This window comes from Rousettus aegyptiacus, unplaced genomic scaffold (genome assembly GCF_014176215.1).
Source record: "Rousettus aegyptiacus isolate mRouAeg1 unplaced genomic scaffold, mRouAeg1.p scaffold_m13_p_17, whole genome shotgun sequence".
NCBI lineage: Eukaryota > Metazoa > Chordata > Mammalia > Chiroptera > Pteropodidae > Rousettus > Rousettus aegyptiacus.
Window position 1 is genome coordinate 23,728,131 of NW_023416292.1, and position 19,296 is coordinate 23,747,426.

The 19,296-nt window shown below is 48.2% G+C and overlaps 1 protein-coding gene and 3 non-coding genes across 4 annotated transcripts; 3 read left to right on the forward strand and 1 right to left on the reverse strand.

Moving 5' to 3' along the window:
- The first annotated feature begins 131 nt into the window (after positions 1-131).
- Positions 132-8,036, forward strand: LOC107504588 (histone H2B type 1-K). The gene is made up of 3 exons (XM_036235218.1): positions 132-1,073; positions 1,318-1,575; positions 2,259-8,036. The coding sequence occupies exon 1, from the start codon at positions 193-195 to the stop codon at positions 571-573; it is 381 nt and encodes a 126-aa protein (XP_036091111.1). The 5' UTR covers positions 132-192; the 3' UTR covers positions 574-1,073; positions 1,318-1,575; positions 2,259-8,036.
- Positions 8,037-10,336: 2,300 nt separating this feature from the next.
- TRNAT-CGU lies at positions 10,337-10,409 on the reverse strand. Its single transcript has one exon. It is a non-coding gene; the product is annotated as a tRNA-Thr (tRNA).
- Positions 10,410-11,633: 1,224 nt separating this feature from the next.
- Positions 11,634-11,739, forward strand: TRNAL-CAA. The gene is made up of 2 exons: positions 11,634-11,671; positions 11,694-11,739. It is a non-coding gene; the product is annotated as a tRNA-Leu (tRNA).
- Positions 11,740-15,700: 3,961 nt separating this feature from the next.
- Positions 15,701-15,782, forward strand: TRNAS-AGA. Its single transcript has one exon. It is a non-coding gene; the product is annotated as a tRNA-Ser (tRNA).
- Positions 15,783-19,296: the final 3,514 nt, after the last annotated feature.

A 19,296-nucleotide genomic window follows, 5' to 3' on the forward strand; every position in this document is an offset into this window, starting at 1 on the left:
TGGACTCCTGCGTTCGAAAGACGCCTAATCGACTGGACGACGACGACCGGTGACGTGGCCAGGATTCGCCACCAATCGGACGCGACCTTATTCAGCGCGTCCTTTAAGAGGCTGCGAACCGAGGGCGCCCGCACTCGTCCCACTCGTCCTCGCTGTGGTGGCCCGTGTCGTCCCGCGCGGCTCCTGCCGACCATGCCCGAGCCCGCCAAGTCGGCGCCCGCCCCGAAGAAGGGCTCCAAGAAGGCGGTGACCAAGGCGCAGAAGAAGGACGGCAAGAAGCGCAAGCGCAGCCGCAAGGAGAGCTACTCGGTGTACGTGTACAAGGTGCTGAAGCAGGTGCACCCCGACACGGGCATCTCGTCCAAGGCCATGGGCATCATGAACTCGTTCGTCAACGACATCTTCGAGCGCATCGCGGGCGAGGCGTCGCGCCTGGCGCACTACAACAAGCGCTCGACCATCACGTCGCGGGAGATCCAGACGGCCGTGCGCCTGCTGCTGCCCGGGGAGCTGGCCAAGCACGCCGTGTCCGAGGGCACCAAGGCCGTCACCAAGTACACCAGCGCCAAGTGAGTCCCTCTGCAGCCACCCTTTAACCCAAAGGCTCTTTTCAGAGCCACTTAATTCATGAGAAAGAGCTTGCTCACTTTGCCTATCCCTTTTGTGTGTGGTGGGATGTGTCTTGGGACATCTTGGAAAGCAGCGTTTAACCGTAGGTTTGTGTTAGCTGTTGGGTCTGTTCAGACTAAGAGAAGTTTGTACTTTTCCAAGACTTTCTTCTATTTAATCTTTTAGCACATAACTCCTCCTAGTCTTGACTGGATAGCGTCAACATCTGAAATTTTCCAGGAGGGCAACAATTCGCCAGAGCGTCCGCAATGTCCTGAGCTGAGCCCGGCAGGGAGGGCAGGCCTCCCATCGCCCAGTCTTGGGTCCGAGCTGCCCCCAGGGGTGGGGGTAACCTTGAGCAAGGTGACTCCTGCTGAGGGTTCCAGACACTAACCCAGCTGTGAGCCATGTTAGTCCCCGTGTTTATCCTTCCGGAAGCACATTCTTCTCCGGTTTCCACTGAGGTAGGAGATTCATTCTTTTTTTGTTTTTCAATCACCTGAAGAGCCAGTCACTGAGCTCATTACAATTAAGAAATGTAAAATCATGTCTAAATGATATGTGACCTGGAGGAGCATTGGGTCTGCTCTGTGGCTTCGTTGTCATAAAACCTGCCGGGAAAGAGGATATCAGGGGTTCAGGCCTCAGCCGGGCCTCCTGTCTCTGCTTTTCCTGGTCTGAACCTCTAAAACGAGATATTTTCTCTAGGTGACTAAGAACCAACCTGAATGCACACGGGATACAACCTCCAATGCTCGACTTCACCCCGCTTAGGAGGACAGGGGTAGAAGGTGAGCAACGTCCTTCACACAAACACTAAGAGCCGTTTAGGACTTGGAATATTGTCTCAGCATTGTGATATTGGCATTCGAGAGGTAGCCGTGCTCCGCTGAGGTTTGCCCCTTCACCCTGCCATTTGAGATCAAGCGACAGAGGTTCAACAGCTCCAAAAACAAGTCCTTTCAGGTATGTTTGCTGTGCCTGGTTACCGAGAGAGATTTAATTGTCTTTGCAACCTCAGAACCCTCTGCATGCTTGGAATGGATTTGGCATGCAATCATTTTTTCACAATGGACCATTGAATGGCTAATGGTCTTTCTAATTTCAAAGTAATATGTAGAAACATTTATCGACGATCTCAGAGGAACGGTGGGTAGTGCGCCGAAGCCCATGGGCTGTGGGAGAGGCTAAGTCCTCTGCCTTTAAATCTCTCTAGTTACTTACTATATCTCCTGGTAAACCTGTAATTGCCCTTGCATTTTCATTCTTAGCCCTACTCTAAAGGAAGGTAAGGGAGGAAAAAAGAAAAGAAAGGCTTAAAACTCCTAATTTAAACTTGAAGTTAAGTACTATGATTTCCCTACTTTTTAAATGGTTCCGGTCTATAGGACATCTCTGAAATGTGTGAAAAGAAGAGAATATGATGTTATCTTAGAAGCAAAGTGGTTAGTGATAAAACAAAGAATATAACAAGACTCTAGAGGCAAATGAAAAATCATTTCGCAGTCTAAAGCCTTTGGCTGTTTTCTGGACAGATTTTTACATAAGGGGCCTGAAAAAGATATCAAACACTGAAAATTAAAGGGTTTCTGTTTTATCTGCTCTGTTTATTTTGTCACTCTAAGACAGATCTTAAAATTATATGTCAGCCTCTGCAGGGGCCTACTCCCCCATCCTTCTGCAAGCGGCGGGTTGCATCCTGAGCAGCTTCTTGCTCTTCACGATAATGGTCCAGATCAGTTCCTTCTTTGTCGAGCGTCTGAAGACTGACATTTCTTTAAAATGGAATTGCATGTAATCAGTGCTACCATGTACCTCCAGGTGAGCTGAGTTTGTCACAGTGCCAAATGATGAAAGACTACAGAACAACTTAAAAAGTCCTGGACACTCTCAGTTGTGTCTTTGCTAAAGGGACTTCTCTTTAATTGAAATACTTTTTACCTCCTCCCCGGTAAACATTCCCTGGCTTGGGACCCTCAGATGGGCAGCTCCTTCATGCTCCTTACGTAGGCCTGCCATTGTCTAGGCCAGCCCTGCAGTTCTTCCTTCATGCCCGGGTGCCCATTATCAATGGTGAGCACCAGATAAAGTTTGATGAGCTGACTTAAAAGAAATGTCCCTGAAAAGGTGACAAGAAAGGCGTGGTGATGGTAGAAAATGTTGGGGAAAGAGAAATGGTCAGGAAGAGTCTCCACGTGGTTGTCCAACGAGGGAGCGTTGGGCATGTGACGCGAATGTGATCGTGACTGCACCACAGGTAACGACTTGCCAGACTTAGCACTCTGCAGACTCAGCTGCGGCCTTCTGGGTTCAACTGTCCTTGGCACCTGTTGTTACACTTCCTTCTGACTACTTAATACTGAGTTTGTGTTTACAATTCCACACGAGCAACACATGGAACTGAGGGGTGTTGAACACCCATAGGTGGTTAAGTTTTAACTTTTCTGAGTCTTTACCTAAACCATAGTCACACATGGAAAAATCTCAGTCATCTTGACGCTTCCCAGGTCTGGCGTTTGCATCCGGACTCACTGTGGAGTCTCTGGAATCGATCCTTCCATCACCTCTCAGAATTTCATCAACTCTAAGGGCCTTGGCTGCCTACCTGGAGCAGCTCTTTCAAAATACCTACATCCAAAAGCTGTGGATATTTAGCTCTGAAATCATATTTCCACCTCCACCTGGATTTCGTGCAGGCACCACTGGTCCATATCCCACGAGCTCAGCTGACATCGATCCCACTGGAAACGTGTGGCTACACTTGACCCCTCCCACTGCCTTCCCCCAGCGAAACATCTCAAGGCCAAGCTGGTTTTGCCTTCGATGCACGTGAAACGCTTTCCCCTTGTGTTCTCCTATTGCCGCCTCTGGGGATCTTCAACACCTCTTCTTCCGCGGTCTGCAACAGCCTCCCTCCTGTTCTCAGGACTGGCCATCCGACACCATTCTCAACACGTGAAATTTGGCTTAAAATACAAAACATCATTTTCTCCTTAAATTCTCCTAGCCTTAAACCTTTCCCTTTTTTCTTAATATGCACATTTAAAGCTACACATTTCCCTCCAAGTACTGCTTCAGTTGCATTTTGTATTTTCATTTTTCCAGTTCAAAATATTTTCTAGTTTCCATTGTACTTTTACTGTGACCTGTGGGTCACCTAGATGTATAATATGTGAGTTTCCAAATACCTGAGAATTTTCTAGTTGTCTTTTAGTATTGACTTCTAATTTAATTCTGTTGTTGTCAGAAAACATTTTTAAATTTTGGTAATTCTTTAAAATTTATCAAGGCTTGCTTGATGGCCCTGTTTTGGTGAATTTTTCATGTGCACTTGAATATAGTGTGTGTTCTGCAGGGGCTGGACGTAGAGTCTTATAAATGCCACTTAGGTCAAGTTGATTGGTTGATAGCCATGGTTCAAGTTCTATATCCCTACATAGCTACCCCCTTTTCTTTAAATTTCTCATCGGCTACTCAAGTGGATCTTTAAAACCACCAACCATCATCCTGGTTCTATTTCTTGTTTTCATTTTTTCAGTTTTGCTTCATATAAGAATTAATATGTCATTCTGATGAATTGATCATTTTATTGTTATGAAATGTCCCTCCTTATCTTTGGTTTATTATTATTTTTCATGTGTGTCTCTTATAAGCAGGACACAGTTGGCTCCTGTTTTTCTTCATTTTATTTTACTATCTAGTCCAGGAGTCCCCAAACACCAGTATTGGTCCATGGCTTGTTAGGAACTGGGCCCCACATCAGGAGGGGAGTGGTGGGCCTGTGAGCGAAGCTTCCTCTGTATCTGCGGCCGCTAGCTCTGGACTAGCATCACCGCCTCAGCGCCACCTCAGATCACCAGGCGTTAGATTCTCAGAGGAGCACTGGTCCCTAGTGCCGAAATGTTGGAGACTGTGCCTATAGTCTACCAGTCTCTGCCTTTTAGTTGTTTGTCCCATTTACATAAAGCGCAGTTATTTGTAATTGGATTTAGGTCAATCGTCATGTCATTTGTTTCTATTTGTCCCACTTGTCCTTTGTTCCTCCTTTTCTGCCTCCCTTCGAGGAGATATTTATTGTTTCATTTAACCTTCGTTTAACTTAAAATGTGTTATCTTTTCTCTCTAGATGCTTTTAAGATTTCTTTTTAAACTTTGGTTTTTCAAGCATTTCAGTATAATTTGGCTAATTATAGTTTTTAAAATGTTTTCCCTGGTTTTTGTTTGCTAAGTTTATTGAATCTATGAATTGATGTCACATTTTTCTTTCTTTGAACAGTATACTTAACATGAGTTCAAGTTAATGCAAGTTAAATGACACTTTGATTTTTAAAAACACCTTCACTGATGACATCTACGCTCCACGAATTAAAGGTTGGTCTCCAGTGTCTCTCATCAGACGCAGACTTCCCGCCTTCGGAGGGCGCACCCTTCTTCCCTCGGATCCGGCCCGTGTCTTCCCATTTAGTCCCATTCGCGGCCAAGCCCCGCTGCAAATCGGATGGATCCAGGTAGTAAAGCTCGGTTTGAGGGATTTCTCAGAAATATGGGAGGGTTTAAAAGTTTCGTGACTTGTTTGTGCGTTTCATGACATTTTGTTTAAGAAGGACAGTTTTTCTTCTGGAGCGGACGTACCGCCGGAGGAGGGACGTTACCTGGTGTGGTGCCCAGGCGTCAAACTCCGCTAACACCGCGCCTGCGCGAAGTGACCACGAGGGGGCGGCAGAGCCTGCGGTCCGCGGCCACAAGGGCCACAAGGGTCACGAGGACTCACCGTCCCTCAGGTGGCAGTTCCTTCACACTTATCGGGGGAACTTTAACTTTTGGCTCTTTGGCTCTCCTTAGAGGTGAAGTCGCACCAGAGCTCATTCTGGATATTTTGACTGGATGAAAGGAACCGACAGAAACTAGCACTGGAAGAGTCTGACCTATAGCGCACATTTTAGAGATGCTTTGTGTCACGACACTCGCGGTGTGTAACTGCCCACACGCCAACCCTGCAGGTCGCCTCCACCCTCGAGCCACAGCTCACCATCACCTGCGGTCTGTGCTCGCTGCTCTGAGCAGCCAGCCTGTCCCACCACTAGGCTGGGCTCGTCCGGTCGCCTCTGGCTGGAAGCGTCGCACGGCCTCTCCGCCTGGTTGTCTCGGGCTCGCGCTCAGGGCTCATCCGAGCTGTGGCTTTCATAAGGAAGACGCCTTAGCACCCCTCACCGACCGGCCCGGCTTCCCGCAGCACCATGCGCTCTCTTTTCTTGCACAGGTTGCACTAGACGGTGTGACAAGTTCATCGGTGTCTGTCTCTCGCCACAGTGCAGCGTGTTGCATGGGGTCGGCAGCGGGGTTGGGTCTCGCTGTGGGGGAGCCCATGCAGCCTTGCACGTGCCCAGTTTATGACAGGCACTTGACGGATACTGGCTGTAAGACCGAGCTCCTACCATGACTTTCTGAGGAAGGCATTATTTTTCTAATTTCAAGTTGAGACACTAATAACCTATCTTGCTTAAGTGTGTTGCTAGCATGTGAGTTACAATTCAAACATGACTTTGCCTGGCTCAACAGCTCATTTTTAAATATCCTATAGATGTGGGTATATTTTCTTCAAATTCCCAAAGCTCTGATCTTTGCAGTTTCCATATGTAGGGAGGAGAAGCTTTTTTCTCTACTCTCTTAGGTTTGTAGGTAAGATCTATGAATTAAATGGACAAAAACCAGATTATCAAGAGAAACAGTTTACAAAATTTATTGATTTTCATATTTTTTATTTTAATTTTAAATGCATGGAGGCTTCTCAGAAAAGTAGTTAGATTCAAAGGTTAAAGTATCATTTAACAAAGGGTGACGAAGTGCGGAGAGGTGACCAGGCCAAGGCCAGAGGCCGTAACTGTGGGAAGGTGAACAGGGGGAACCAATGGGAAACGGCTGTTTTAGGAAGGTTTGCAGTGCAGCCCTAGCTGGGGGCCCACTTCCCACCTGGTACCTGGGATGGGAGGGGGACCAACTCTGCCAAGGACACCTGCTCTGCTTTTAGACGGGGGTCGGGGGGCGATACCAGACAGACCCTTCCTCTGTTTGCTGTTTCCCAGTTGCCTCCAAAATAATCCCTACGCCAAAGTGGCCTATTTGGGGTGGCACATTCTGCTCCCCTTCAGATGTCATGTTGAAACTAATAATGGGAAAGAAGTGGCTGGAACAATAGCGATAGCTACCATTTATTCCCTGTTATTAAATCTAGCATTTATTGATCTTTCATATAGAAGCGAACAGAGCACAGACCGAGCATGTTACACAGCGTGTTAAATGATCGTGAGCGACGTGGAGGCAAAAAGCAAAGCATGAGGGGCGCTCCGGAGCGAGGGGAATCCGCGGTTTGCAATCTAATGTTCGGGCTGCGTTTCACGGCTGAGGGACTGAGTCACACATCTGTCAAAGCACCAGCGTCAGAGCTGGAAAGCAGTCAGAGCAGAGCCCCTGAGAGAGCAGAGCGGTGTCCGGACAAAGGGAGCAGCAGTCACTGGGCCCGCAAGCAAGGTTGCCCACAGCCTGGCCGCCCAGCGAGGGCTCCCGCATTCGCTCTGCTGAGGTGAGGACATGCCGTCGGGTCTCGAGCAAAGCTGTGCCTTCACGTGTTTTGTGTTCAAAAAGGCTTTTCATGGAATGTTTCTTTAGGGCCAGAAAGGGTGGAAGAGGGAAACCTACTGAGAGGCTTTTGCAATATTTCATGTTAGAGACAAAGGTGTCTTGGACCAGGGCGGGAGCAGTTGGGTGCTGAGTTTCTCAGCAGGTAACATTTGAAGGTGGAGCGGAGAGAATTCCCTGACGTGCGGAATGAAAGAATAGGTCAAGCGGACTGCCAAGGGTTTTGGCCCATCTGGAAAGTTGAAATTGCCAAGGGAAACGTGTCAGCTTGGGGTTGGAGAAGGTTTTCTTGGAGACGCCAAGGAATCGGTGGTCGCGGCCCTCCAGCGGCACGTCAGACCTCTCAGGCTGCCCTCCGGTGCTGTGACGGCCGAGCGGCTCAGGCGCCGGACTCAAAATCCTGGTGGGGTTTCCCCGCGCAGACTTGAGTCCTGCTCACAGCACTCACGTTTCCGAATGGAGCAGTTTTCCTTCCCGATCATTCCTGAAAGCACTCTCTAGGAGGACGCACCACCGTATTTGCCAAGCACTTTTGGAAGCGCTTTATACAAAGGAGGTTGAGGCACAGAGACGATGTGTTTTGACTTCTGACTTCGCCTTAAACTCCAAGTCCACTTGAAACCTCAACGGACTAAACCGCTCTCTTAAAATGCATTTTGCATTTTCAGCTATTTTGCCTACTTCGCACCTCAAGTACTTTTTAAGTTAATTTTATATATGTTAGAAAAATTAGTTCCTGGTTTCTATGTTTCTTTGTCACATGCGATTTTAAAATGTATACTTCTGTTGAATTCTTGCCTCCCCATTGTATTTTGTGGACAGGTGATTATTTTGAAAAACCAATAAGGACTCAAACCTGGGCACTGAGAGAAGCTGGATGAGGAGGGAAGAGGGCGGGAAACGGAGCGAGCAGCAGGGAACAGGTAGTTGAGCCCGTGGAGTCTGTTCAAGCAGCGAGAGCAGCCGCGAACCCCCCAGAAGCGTCGCGCGCGGTGCGGAGTCGCTGAGGACAGAGCGGGGCTGAGCGTAAGCAGCGCGGACTCCGCGAGCTCCTCCCGCCCGGGGTGGGCAGGACGCGGATTCGCCCCGCACTGGCCCCTCCTGCGTGTCCCCTCGGGGGCCCTTCAGGTTGCCCCCCGCCACTCCATCAGCCTGGACGGCGCCGCGCGCGGGGCGGCCTGTCGCCGCCTCCCGCACCTGGGAAAGGCCGCGGTGGCCCAGAAAGACCCTTCAAGGACGGTCACGAAGCAGCTTTTGAAAAACTAAAGGTTTTCTCGCAGTGTCTCCTCCGTCCGTTTCTCCAGCTGGTTAGAGTCCTCAGTCAGACGTCGCCATCGCATGCTGTGACCAGGAGCATCTTGGGGGGCCGCTGACGCTCAGGCCCTGGGCTCGGCGAGGGGGCGCGGTGCGAACGGCTCGAACCGAAGCTCCTCCCGAAGCCAGGCCGCAGCGGGTGCCGAGAAACCGGCCCTTGGGGACAGGGGAACCAGCGGGGTCCCCTTAACAAGGGGAGGCCGGGGGACCTCGACTGCAGGCCGCGAACCCCTCGGTTTCCGCAGGGCGGCTGGGCCCAGCTCGGGTGCGCAGGGACCTGTCCCAACGTGAACCGTGTGGCGGTCGCGGGCACCGCGAGGCTCCCGTCACCCGGGGCGCAGCACCAGGACAGTCGCCGGCGAAAGCCGGGGCCGCCGCACGTGGCACCGAAACCCTCCAAGCTCCGGCGAGGTCTCATCTGCTGGACTTCCCCTGGGAATTCCAATAAAGAGGTAACATATTGAGCCGGGAGGATTCGTTGCTTCATGTTTATGTATAACCCTCATCGGGCCTGAGTCACTTTCTTTGTTCTCCTCTCTTAGTTGGCCGAGGTTCCTCGGCCTTTGGGTACTTCGTATACCCCTTAGGCTATTTGCAAACTCGCCACACTCGCTGGGCTTCATGCAACAGTCACTAGTGTCCATTTGCCGCTAGTCTCTGAGATACAATATCAAATAAAATGTGACGCCTGTCTCTAAGGGAGCTTAGGGAAGTATGATAAAATCGGTAATTATAATGGAGTCTCTTTAGGCCTCCAAAGGCTGAATTAGTCAGGACCCTTTAGACTGCAAGTGATTGAAACGCAATACAAATGAGTGTACCAGCCGGTTTATACAGTGCCACCCCCTGCCCATCTGTAATTTTGGTTCTCATGGTTTCAGTTACCTGCGGTTAACCCGTCTGAAAATGTTAAATGCAAAATTCCAAAAGTAAATAACTCAGAAGTTTTGAATTGGGCGCCATTCTGAGTAGTGTGATGAAATCTCGGCGTCAAAGTCACCACATGGTTGCTGAGAGATTACAAGCCCTGCGGCAGGGCTTCGACGGGGAAAAAGAGAGACGACGACTTCTGATTGCAGTGCTCTTCCCAAAGGTTTGGGGGAAAGCCTTTGACTATCGAGGGTCTTCAGCCGTGCACATCGCCTGCTCTTGCCATCCAGCCATCGGCATCGTCATGACTCGCCATCCAGGATCTCCTTAAGCAGGCGGTCAACGCGGCGTCACAATGCCTGCGTCATTCACCCCATCTTACGTAATCACACAGGCATTTTATCATCTCACACTGTCACAAGAGGGTGAGTAAAGGACAGGAAGATATTTTGAGACACAGACCACATTTACATAACTACAGTATATTGTTACAATTATTCTATTTCATTATGAGTTATTGTAGTTAGTCTCACCGTTGCAAATTTATAAATTAAACTTTATCATAGGTACGTATACACGAGAAAAATGTACACTTGGAGTAAGGTACTATCTGCGGTTTCAGGGATTTGGGGGGATCTTGGAACACGTCCCCTGCTGGCACTTGTAGGTGTCCTGCACCTCGATTCCAGGATTCCAGGTATTTCGTAAAGTTCATACGGCGCCAGCAGCTTCATTTCCATGATGGAGATTGTAGATTGCTTTAGAATTCCTTACGGTAACCGTTATCTTCTGTGTGCTGAGAAGGTAAGGTCATAGACCTGGGTAACTCATTTCTAGTTCTAGGATTAGGTGATGGGGAAACACATCCTTTAAAATCACCTACCAAAGGTGAAAAACCGACAACCAAAGGCTCCGGTGAGATTCGAACTCACGACCCCTGGTTTACGAGACCAGTGCTCTAACCCCTGAGCTACGAAGCCCCTGCTGACCAATGCATATTAGCTCCTTGTCCTAAAATTGATATGTTCAAATCTTTAGGGTTCTTATTTATATATATTTTTCGTTTTCTAGAAAATTTGCGGTTCCATCCCCAGCTCCTTTCCGATTTTCTGGTCTGTGTTCAAACAGATTCCCGTGCTCTCGGAGAGTCCCAACGGTCCCTTCAATTGGCTTTTGTCAAAGGAGATGCAAGACCCCTGACCCGCTTGCGAGGGTTTGGCTTGGATGAGGGCGGTGGGGCGGGGGAGGGGGGAGTGGCAGCGGGGAGAGAGCGGCTGGCGCGTCTCCCCGGATGCAGGGCGGGGAGGCAACCAGGGGCGTCTGCTTTATTCGCACCGCGCCCTCCGCGCTGCAGCGCTTGTCCCTCCGCCTGTCGCTCAGGTGTCCAGACTTTAGTTCTCGGTGCCTTGTTTCGAATACCCGACGTCAGGTGCCAGCAGAGACGCCGAGAGGCGCGGGCAGGACTGAGCGTCCTGGGGTGCCCCGGGGCCGGTTCCGAGCTCGTCCTGGGCTGGAAGCGGGGTCCAGGCTGAGGACCAGGCCTGCTCCTCTCCTCCTGCGTCGCTGGATCCGGGCCGAAGAGCTCTGTCCACAGACGCGCTGGCGAAAATACCAGAAAATGGCCACATTTCGCCCGGTAAAGGTCGCCGTTTGCAGACTAAGCTCGGACCAGCAGAAGCCACACATAAGGAAAAAGACTCGACCCCAGGATTCTCTCACAGGCTTGTTGGCCAGCAGTCTGGGCAGAGCTTCGCGATTTCTGGGGAGTCAACTGGAAGACTCTCAGGCAGGGACACAGAGTCACGTGAACCGTCTGAACCACAGTTTGCATGGGTTGAGAACAAGGAGGATGACCCTCTCTCGAGCAGGGCAGGGGCCTGACCATTGAGCTGCATCTGCTGGATGGGAGTTTGAGTTAGAAAATGCACTGTGACCTTGGCGTCCGGGTCAGAGGTGGAGTCAGGCAGTTTGGGCCTGGGCTGGGGGTGCAGGAGAGGAAGTGAGGAGGGAGCCCCTCGGTGCACAGCACCCGGGCTCAGGGTTATGGGAACTATTCAGATCCTCACTGCCTTCCCGTTTCTCAGTGAGTTCAGAACTCCATCCTAGTCCGGCAAATTCCAAGAATAAATTTTCTTTTCCCAGGATACAGCCTGGCACTGACCAGCAGCATGTGAGTCTACAGTATAAACCCAGGGTTCACCGATGTCAGGATGGCCGAGTGGTCTAAGGCGCCAGACTCAAGCTCAGCTTCCCGCTCCTGGGGCTTCTGGTCTCCGTATGGAGGCGTGGGTTCAAATCCCACTCCTGACATGGGATCCTTTTTTGTTCTTGCCACACGTAGAAAAGAATTTGCTATATAGTTCTATCAAAAATTTCCGTGGGTCACCTTCCTATGTCACTTTTAAACTCTTAAAGGAAGAGTCCCTCGAGATTATGAAGCTGCTGAAAACATTTTTAGGTCATTAATAACAAAGAAGTTCTCACGTTGTTGAAATACAGTAGGGTGTGGTGTTCGGAGGTACCAGGGGCAGGTAGGTGGCAACCTAGACATCCGCCGGGGTCCGCAGGGGCCGCATGTGAATCGTGTGCCTTGCTCACAAGCAGAGGTGAAGGTGGTAAGAAGGCCTGACGCGGCGAGTGAGGGGTGACACGCGGGAAGTGGAGAAGAGAGGAGGAAGGAGGCAAAGGACGGAGGCCTGGGGCGAAGCCGAGGGAGAGCGAGCGGCCGGCGGGCGCGGCGAGGGGGCGGGGCGCGCGGAGCGGCCGCGGCGAGGCGGCCTCCTCCAGCCGAAGGGGCCCGGAGGGGTGCGCGTCACCTCTTTTGTCCGTTCATTTATCTTTTTACTCTGCGATCTCCCGGAAATCCTAATCGTGAAAGTGTAGGAAGAACTGCAACGGGGACGACAGACTTAAATCCCCCTTCTTGTAAGTTAGAACCTTCGGCCTCTCTCCCCACCTTCCGGTTCTCGGCGGTCCCTCCTCGCTTGCTCCACTCGTCACTGAACTGGACACATCCCCTCATTTCATAAATGCCCTACCTGTCCTGCTGTCGCCGGCAAGTGCGATGTCCTCGCATCCTCCTGGAGCGCCTCTGCTCTGCCCGGCTCCCCTCTCCACCATGGCCGGTGGACTCCAGCAAGAACGTCCCCAGAGAGCCCACCCCTTTCTGAGTCTGACCGTTCTTCGTTGTTTCCCCTGCAATCGTGCACGTGAGTCGGCTGTTCAACGAGCGTACAGTGTGGAGGTTAAGCGGTCTGCTCAGTGACTAAGCCACACTTTAGGGGGCCCCGAGGGTCCCTGAAGCTGGACTACTCCAGCTGTTCTCTGAGATCTTTACCAATGAAATCGGACTCAAGAGCAGACCAGAGACTCACTCTGCGGAACAGCTGGCTTTTGATCTTTTAATATGCATTTCTGTGGAGGAGCTAGGTGACATTTTTACGTCAGACACATCCAGGTACAGAGGATTCTGCTGCCCTGTCTACTGAGAGGTGTCTAGGTCCAGTTAAGGAGGGACCTCCCACACACTCACACCACTACCACTTCTCAGGTACAGTATTCTTCTCCTGGGGACAAGTGACATAGGGAAGTAAGGAAAATAGTTATAAAGTAAATGCAATCTTGTTTTGCACACACAGTATCCACCAGGTGCCAGCTTTGGCTTTTTGTCCAAAAGACCATTTAAAGTCTTACAAAAATCTATAGTACTGTACACAGATAAAAAAGCACAGAAGCCCATTTCTAAAGTTTTACAAATTATGTGAATCCCAGTGTAAGGAGAGTTGCTTTTTAATGAAAACACCAAATGGATGGCTACCCCCATTTCGTAATGTGTTTGCATTTTAGTTTATCAACTGTTTTTCAGAATGGACACAACTTCTGTGTGAAGTACTACCGTCTTGCAAAAGACTAGGGGAGTCTCAGAGGTCACAGACGTAAATGCCCCTGCTCTCAGAGTTTATATGCTAGTAGAATTCGACCAAATTGTACCCCATCTTCTAGAATGAAGTCACCCCCACACCGCAGAAGAGAATTAGAAAATAGCATAATTTACAATAATTCAATCATAAATTATTTTTGTTGTTGTTTAATACCATTTTTCCTATCACCCATGATTCTAAATTTCCTTGCAAAATCCAAGAGTGGTTCTGTTTGTCTTTAGAAGAAATGCAGTAATTAAATGGATCTAGATTTGACCTGTTAACCTAAAAATAAAGGCCTTTCAAAGTGAGAGGCAACGAGCATTTATTTGAGATCAATATGAGTTGGTATTTGGGAACCACTGATTCAGACAGAAGCCCAAATAGTGTTCCAATTAGACAAAGGCAAGGGGTACTTATGAGAAAGGGAAGGGGAACAATTACATCTGTAGAAGGAAGGAATTTCTATTGGTGCAGAAAGGCTAACAGTGATGCTAATTCTAAACAATGTTTTTAATTCTCAGTCCAGTCATCAGTTTATCTGCTCTCTCATTATCTTTACAAACAGTTCTTTGGGGCACAATGTTGCTTTAGACTCAGTCCAAAGGTTATTTGGCCCTCCTTCAACATTTCAAAGGTTTGAGGCGAGAGAACACAGGGCAGTTCTTCTGGGGCGGCAACTAAGGTCTAAAGTAGACCTTAACCTTGGTAAGGACGACAAGGCCATCTGGGCTCTTCTACATGTGACTGGAATAAAAGCTCGGGTGACGCCTGCACAGCTTCATCTGGGCCCTTCGCCTTGACCCTCGGGGTCGAAGCCCGGTGCTCTGCCAGTCAAACTATTCAGGGTCCCGTTGTGCTTCTTAATTTGTCCCATAAATAAATTTCATAAGTAATTTAAATCATTAAGAAGAGCTGGAGCCACAGCGATGGCCTCCGGCTGCCATGAAAAGTCCCCGTCTTGCACTTCTCGGACACCACAGTTCAGAGCTTGTGTCACCGCACATATCTGGCTGTGACACAGATGTCATTAGAGAGGGCTCTCAGGGTGTCTGAGTGGTCCCAGGCCCCAAGCCCATTCGTCTACTTCCTGGCTTCTGGTCACGTGTGGAGGCGTGAGGTCGAGTCCTATCTCTGACGATACCTTTTCTCTCTGTATTCGAGCTCTGCGGCTCCTCTGATTGAATCGTAACCTCCTTCTTCGGCAGCATTACGGGACCTTCCCGTGCCCCCATTATCACCCGCAGTTCACCCTGACACCAATACGGTGCTGCCGAGTTTCCCTCTGCCTGCCTTTCTTCCTTGTCCTTCCTTCCTCTTTCTTCCTTTCTATAAAAATTGCATATTTATGAATATCTACATGGATTCATGGTAACATATAGTATTGCAATGTGCATCTTAAGCATTGGGGGAGGGAAGGGTTACACGTTCCTGTCCAGTATTTTAACTGTTTTGGGTGGCAGGTGGCGGGTGTTTTGAGCTTTCTTCCAGGCTTCTCCTGCCTGGCCCTCTCCCTCCATTGCCCTCACCTGACCCTTTTCCTTCACCTGCTGGCTGTCTCCCCCCTTGCAGGCCTTCTCCCCGCCACTTCCTTCTCCAAGCCTAAGGGCTGCGAAGCGAGCGGGTTTGGTGTGGCATTCCATGGCATAAGATAAGAGAGATGAGAGATGGGAGACGAGCAATGTTGGTTAAATTTAGAGAAAAGAGGCCGTACGGGCCCCTCAAATTAAACCAAATAATCCATTTCTAAAAGCAGCTGGGATCTCACAGGAAATAAACTCACGGACCGGCTACACCCGTGTTTCTTCTCAACCTGTCTGGAAGGTGAAAGCGCGTTGGCCTTTGCAAAGCACGTTGCCAAACACGGGGACGCCGGGGCGCGGAGCTCGCCAGCAGCGTCTCCTCTCCCTCCCCCTGGGGCCCAGGTCAGCGGGCACGTCCCTCCCCGGCGCCCACAGAGCGCAGCGCCAGCGCCCGGGGTTTGCGGTGGGATGCGGGGGAGGAGGACGGCCTCCTGTAAGTCCTGGCAGAAGAGTTCCGTCCGGGCCTAAACCGGCGTCACCCGACGGCACCTCGGTGCCCGAGACTCCAGCTCCCAGCCACGAGCTCGGCTCGGCCGCGAGGGGCAGGCGAGCCGACCTGAACTTTGCTGGGAACGAGGCTGCCGGCACCGCGAGTCCCTGCGCGCCCTGCCTGCTGGGTGCCCCGCGTGTCGGGCTGCCGGAGAGTGTGACTTCCCTCTCGGAGCCTTCTCACCGACGAATGTGCCCGACTCGTTAAACATCACTTTTTCTGCACAGGAGTTTCAGCGTCACATCTGTCATATTCTTCCGCAGAAGTGAGAAACAGCTGTAGTCGTGGCCGAGTGGTTAAGGCGATGGACTAGAAATCCATTGGGGTCTCCCCGCGCAGGTTCGAATCCTGCCGACTACGTCTGCGCTTTTACCTTATGCTGAAATGGTTCGCCGTGCAGTCGGCGCGCGGAGAAATCCTGAGCCCTTCTCCCCTCTGATCCGACCGCAGTCGTACAGGGAACGCGTGTTGCTCACCTAGTCGTGTCGCGTCATGGTCCCTGCGCTCCCACGTCTAGCCCAGAAAAAAACCAGTGAGCGCGGTGTTTTCCTGGAAAAGTTTGCTCCAACGGAGCCTAACAACCCCCACCCCCAGGGACGGGCCAGGGCGCAAGGCTGTCTCCGCGTGTCCCTCCCCGAAGCACTGCTTGGACTAAGCTATCTCAAAAAGACACCGTGTAGGGAAAAGTGTTCCTCAGATAAATTGTAGAGGATGTGCAGTCCATGCCACAAAATGGAAGCCTTTTACTTTATTTTTAAAAATATATATCAGAGGATAAAATCGACTTTTGGAAGCATATGCACACGTTCGTGTAAACCACTATCGCAATCGGGATACAGAACAGTCCCATCGACCCATAAACCTCCCTTACGTCATCTTGCCTAGTCGCCTCCTAATCTCACGCATCACAGAGGACACCAGGTACGTTTTCTGTTCCTGCCTTTGGCATTTTTGAGAGCGTTATCGAAGTTGAACCATACAGTATGTAACCTTTTGAGATTAGCTTTTCCCTCCTGAGATAGAACATGTCCTCAGATTTATCCAAGTTGTTGCATGTATCAAAATCTTGTACCTTTCTGCCGTTGAATGGAATTCCACTGTACCGATGTCCACAGTTTATTTATTTGTCCACCTATTGATGGACATCAAGGTTGTTTCCAATTTTTGGCAATTGCAATGGAGATATAGCTATAAACATTATTAAACATTGTTATAAATTTTTATTTTTCTTGGGCGGATTCCTAGAACTGGGATTGCTGTATCACCTGACAAGTGTCTAACTTTATAAGAACTCTTCAAACTATTTCCCAGAGTGCCCACACTGTTTTTCAGTCTCACCAGCACTAAATGATATTTCTAGTTGGTTGTCCTTCATCCTCAACCAGCCATGGGTTTTGTATCTTTAATTTCAACCATTTTAATAGGTGTGTAATGATATCTCACCGTTCTTTTAATTTGCATTTCCAAATGACTAATAATATTCACATCTTTTTGTGTGCCTATTGACCAAGATCCTTTTACTCTTTTTGAGGAAGTGTGCGTTCATGTATTTTGTCCATTTCTAAAATTGGGTTGTTAGTTTTCTTATTGGTGAGTTTTAACGATTCCTTATATATTGTAGATACAAATCTTCTGTCGGATATGTGATTTGCAAATATTTTCTGCCAGTTTTCAGCTTCTTTTTTTTATTGTTTTAACACTGTCTTTGCAGATCAAATTATTTAACATTTAATGTCTAATTTATTTTCTTTATATTTTTCTTCTATGAAAAGTGCCACTCATTGCCAAAACCAAGTTTCTGTAGTTTTTCTCTTATGTCTTCTTCTAGAAGTTTTTGGTTTACATTATACCTACAATCAGTTTTTAAGTTAATTTCGGGATAAGTTGTGAGGTTTACATCGAGATTGACTTATTCATTTACTTACGTATGTCTTGCCCCTCCTTTTTACTTATGGATATTTCATTTTCCCAATACCATTTGTTGAAAGACTATGATTTCTTCATTGATTTATTTGCGCCTTCATCAAAAACCAATTGGCCATATTTGTGTACATTTATTTCTGGACTTTCCATTCTGTTTGATTGATCTACATGCCTGTTTTCATGCCAATACTTCACTATCTGATTACCGAAATTTAAAGTAGGTCTGACATCAGATAGTGTAATCTCCCACATTGAATTTTTATTTTTAAAAATTGTTTTTAGATATTCTAGCTCCTTTGCCTATCCGTATACATTTTAGACTTATTCTTTCTCTGACTATAAAAAAATCCTGCTGGGATTTTGATAACAATTGGATTAAGCTTATAGATCAATTAGAAAAATGGACAGGGTAGTGCTGGTGTTCTTTTTTCATATATTTGCTGATATTTTGTTTTTGGCATCTTCAAATAGTTGCCTCATGCATTCTGCTCATGTTTTATAGTTGTGTTCAGTAGGAAAGAAAGTAAAATGTTATCAGGATATATAAGAAAAATTCTCAGGACTGAAGAGTTTGATGACCCAGATGCAAAGAAGTACCCTTTATAGCTGATGCTTGTCGTGCTAAATTAAAAAACAAAGTTTCCTTAGTTCAAAGTCAGGAAGGTATTCCTGTGTGTTGTTTCTAAAATCTTGCTTTGTTTATCTATTTATTTAACATTAATGTTCAGATCTACAGTCTACCCGGAACTGGCTTTGTGGATAATGCGAAAGGGGCCAATTTAATTTTTTTCCCCAGTGGGTGGTCACTTGACCATTTTTTCCTTGTAGATATTTACAACTTATTCAAAGACTATTCATTGTCACTGAACGTTATTTAGTGCCTTGTTTATCCATGGACAACATTATATTGTGTTACTTATACTACCCTTATGTCTTTAGCATTTGGTAAAATAAGTCCTCTAAGTTTGCTCTCCTTTCTAAAGATAACTTAAACTACTTTGGCCTTTTTCACTGAAATGTTATATTTTGGTCAATTTATCAAGCCCCCAAAACACCTGATGGGATTTTACTAAAAATGCACTGGCTCTGTAGATCAACTAGGGGGAAAATTGATATCTTTACAATATTGTGTCTTATCTAGATTTCTTTCTAGGCATTTGATGTTTAATACGCCATTTAGCAGCATACTTATTTGAATTTTCTTACTGCATGTTGCTTTAATTATTTTTTTCTGTTGGTGGAAATGTAAAATGGCCTGAAAAAGAGGCTTGTTCAAACCACTGGGTCTGACCAGATATGTTTAACTCTGGTCTCCCAAAACTGACGGTCAGGAACCTACATCAATAAGCACTCCGAGATGAGAGACATGCAAAACTGGTTTGGCCAGAATCTTAGATTCAGGCGTGGGTGCACCTTTGCTTCCTAATTTACAACACTGAGGCTATGAATCATGCAGCCAGAATTTAAAGAGAATGCTTCTTTAGCAGCTTAATTTTACTTGAGTGATCTAATTTCTTATTATTGTGGCAATGAGGCTACATAATATAGAAGGGAAACCCAAATGCAGGGGATTCTTGATCTGGGACACAGAGTCTTAAATGATTTTGTGAAGTCCCTGGAATAGTTTGCTAAGTGCTATGTTTGGTGACTGAGGCCACCTTTGTGTGAGAGGGTGCGTGAGTTTCCGTTCCATATGCCATGGGGTGCTAAAACAATAAAGGTTTAGAAATCGCCCCTAATAACTTCGGGGCCCATTAAAGGGACATAGAAGAGGCTGCCGGCTCTATTTTCTGGTTTTGAGAAATGCATAAAATGTCCTTTAGTGGCTTCGATGCCCGAAGAAAATTCTTTTTTAACTAGCGCAAGCAGCTTCTCTACATGAGCTCAACACCTCTTTCCCCGTGACGACCAGGGCTCACCGACACGTGGCGCCTCACACGGGGGCCGGATC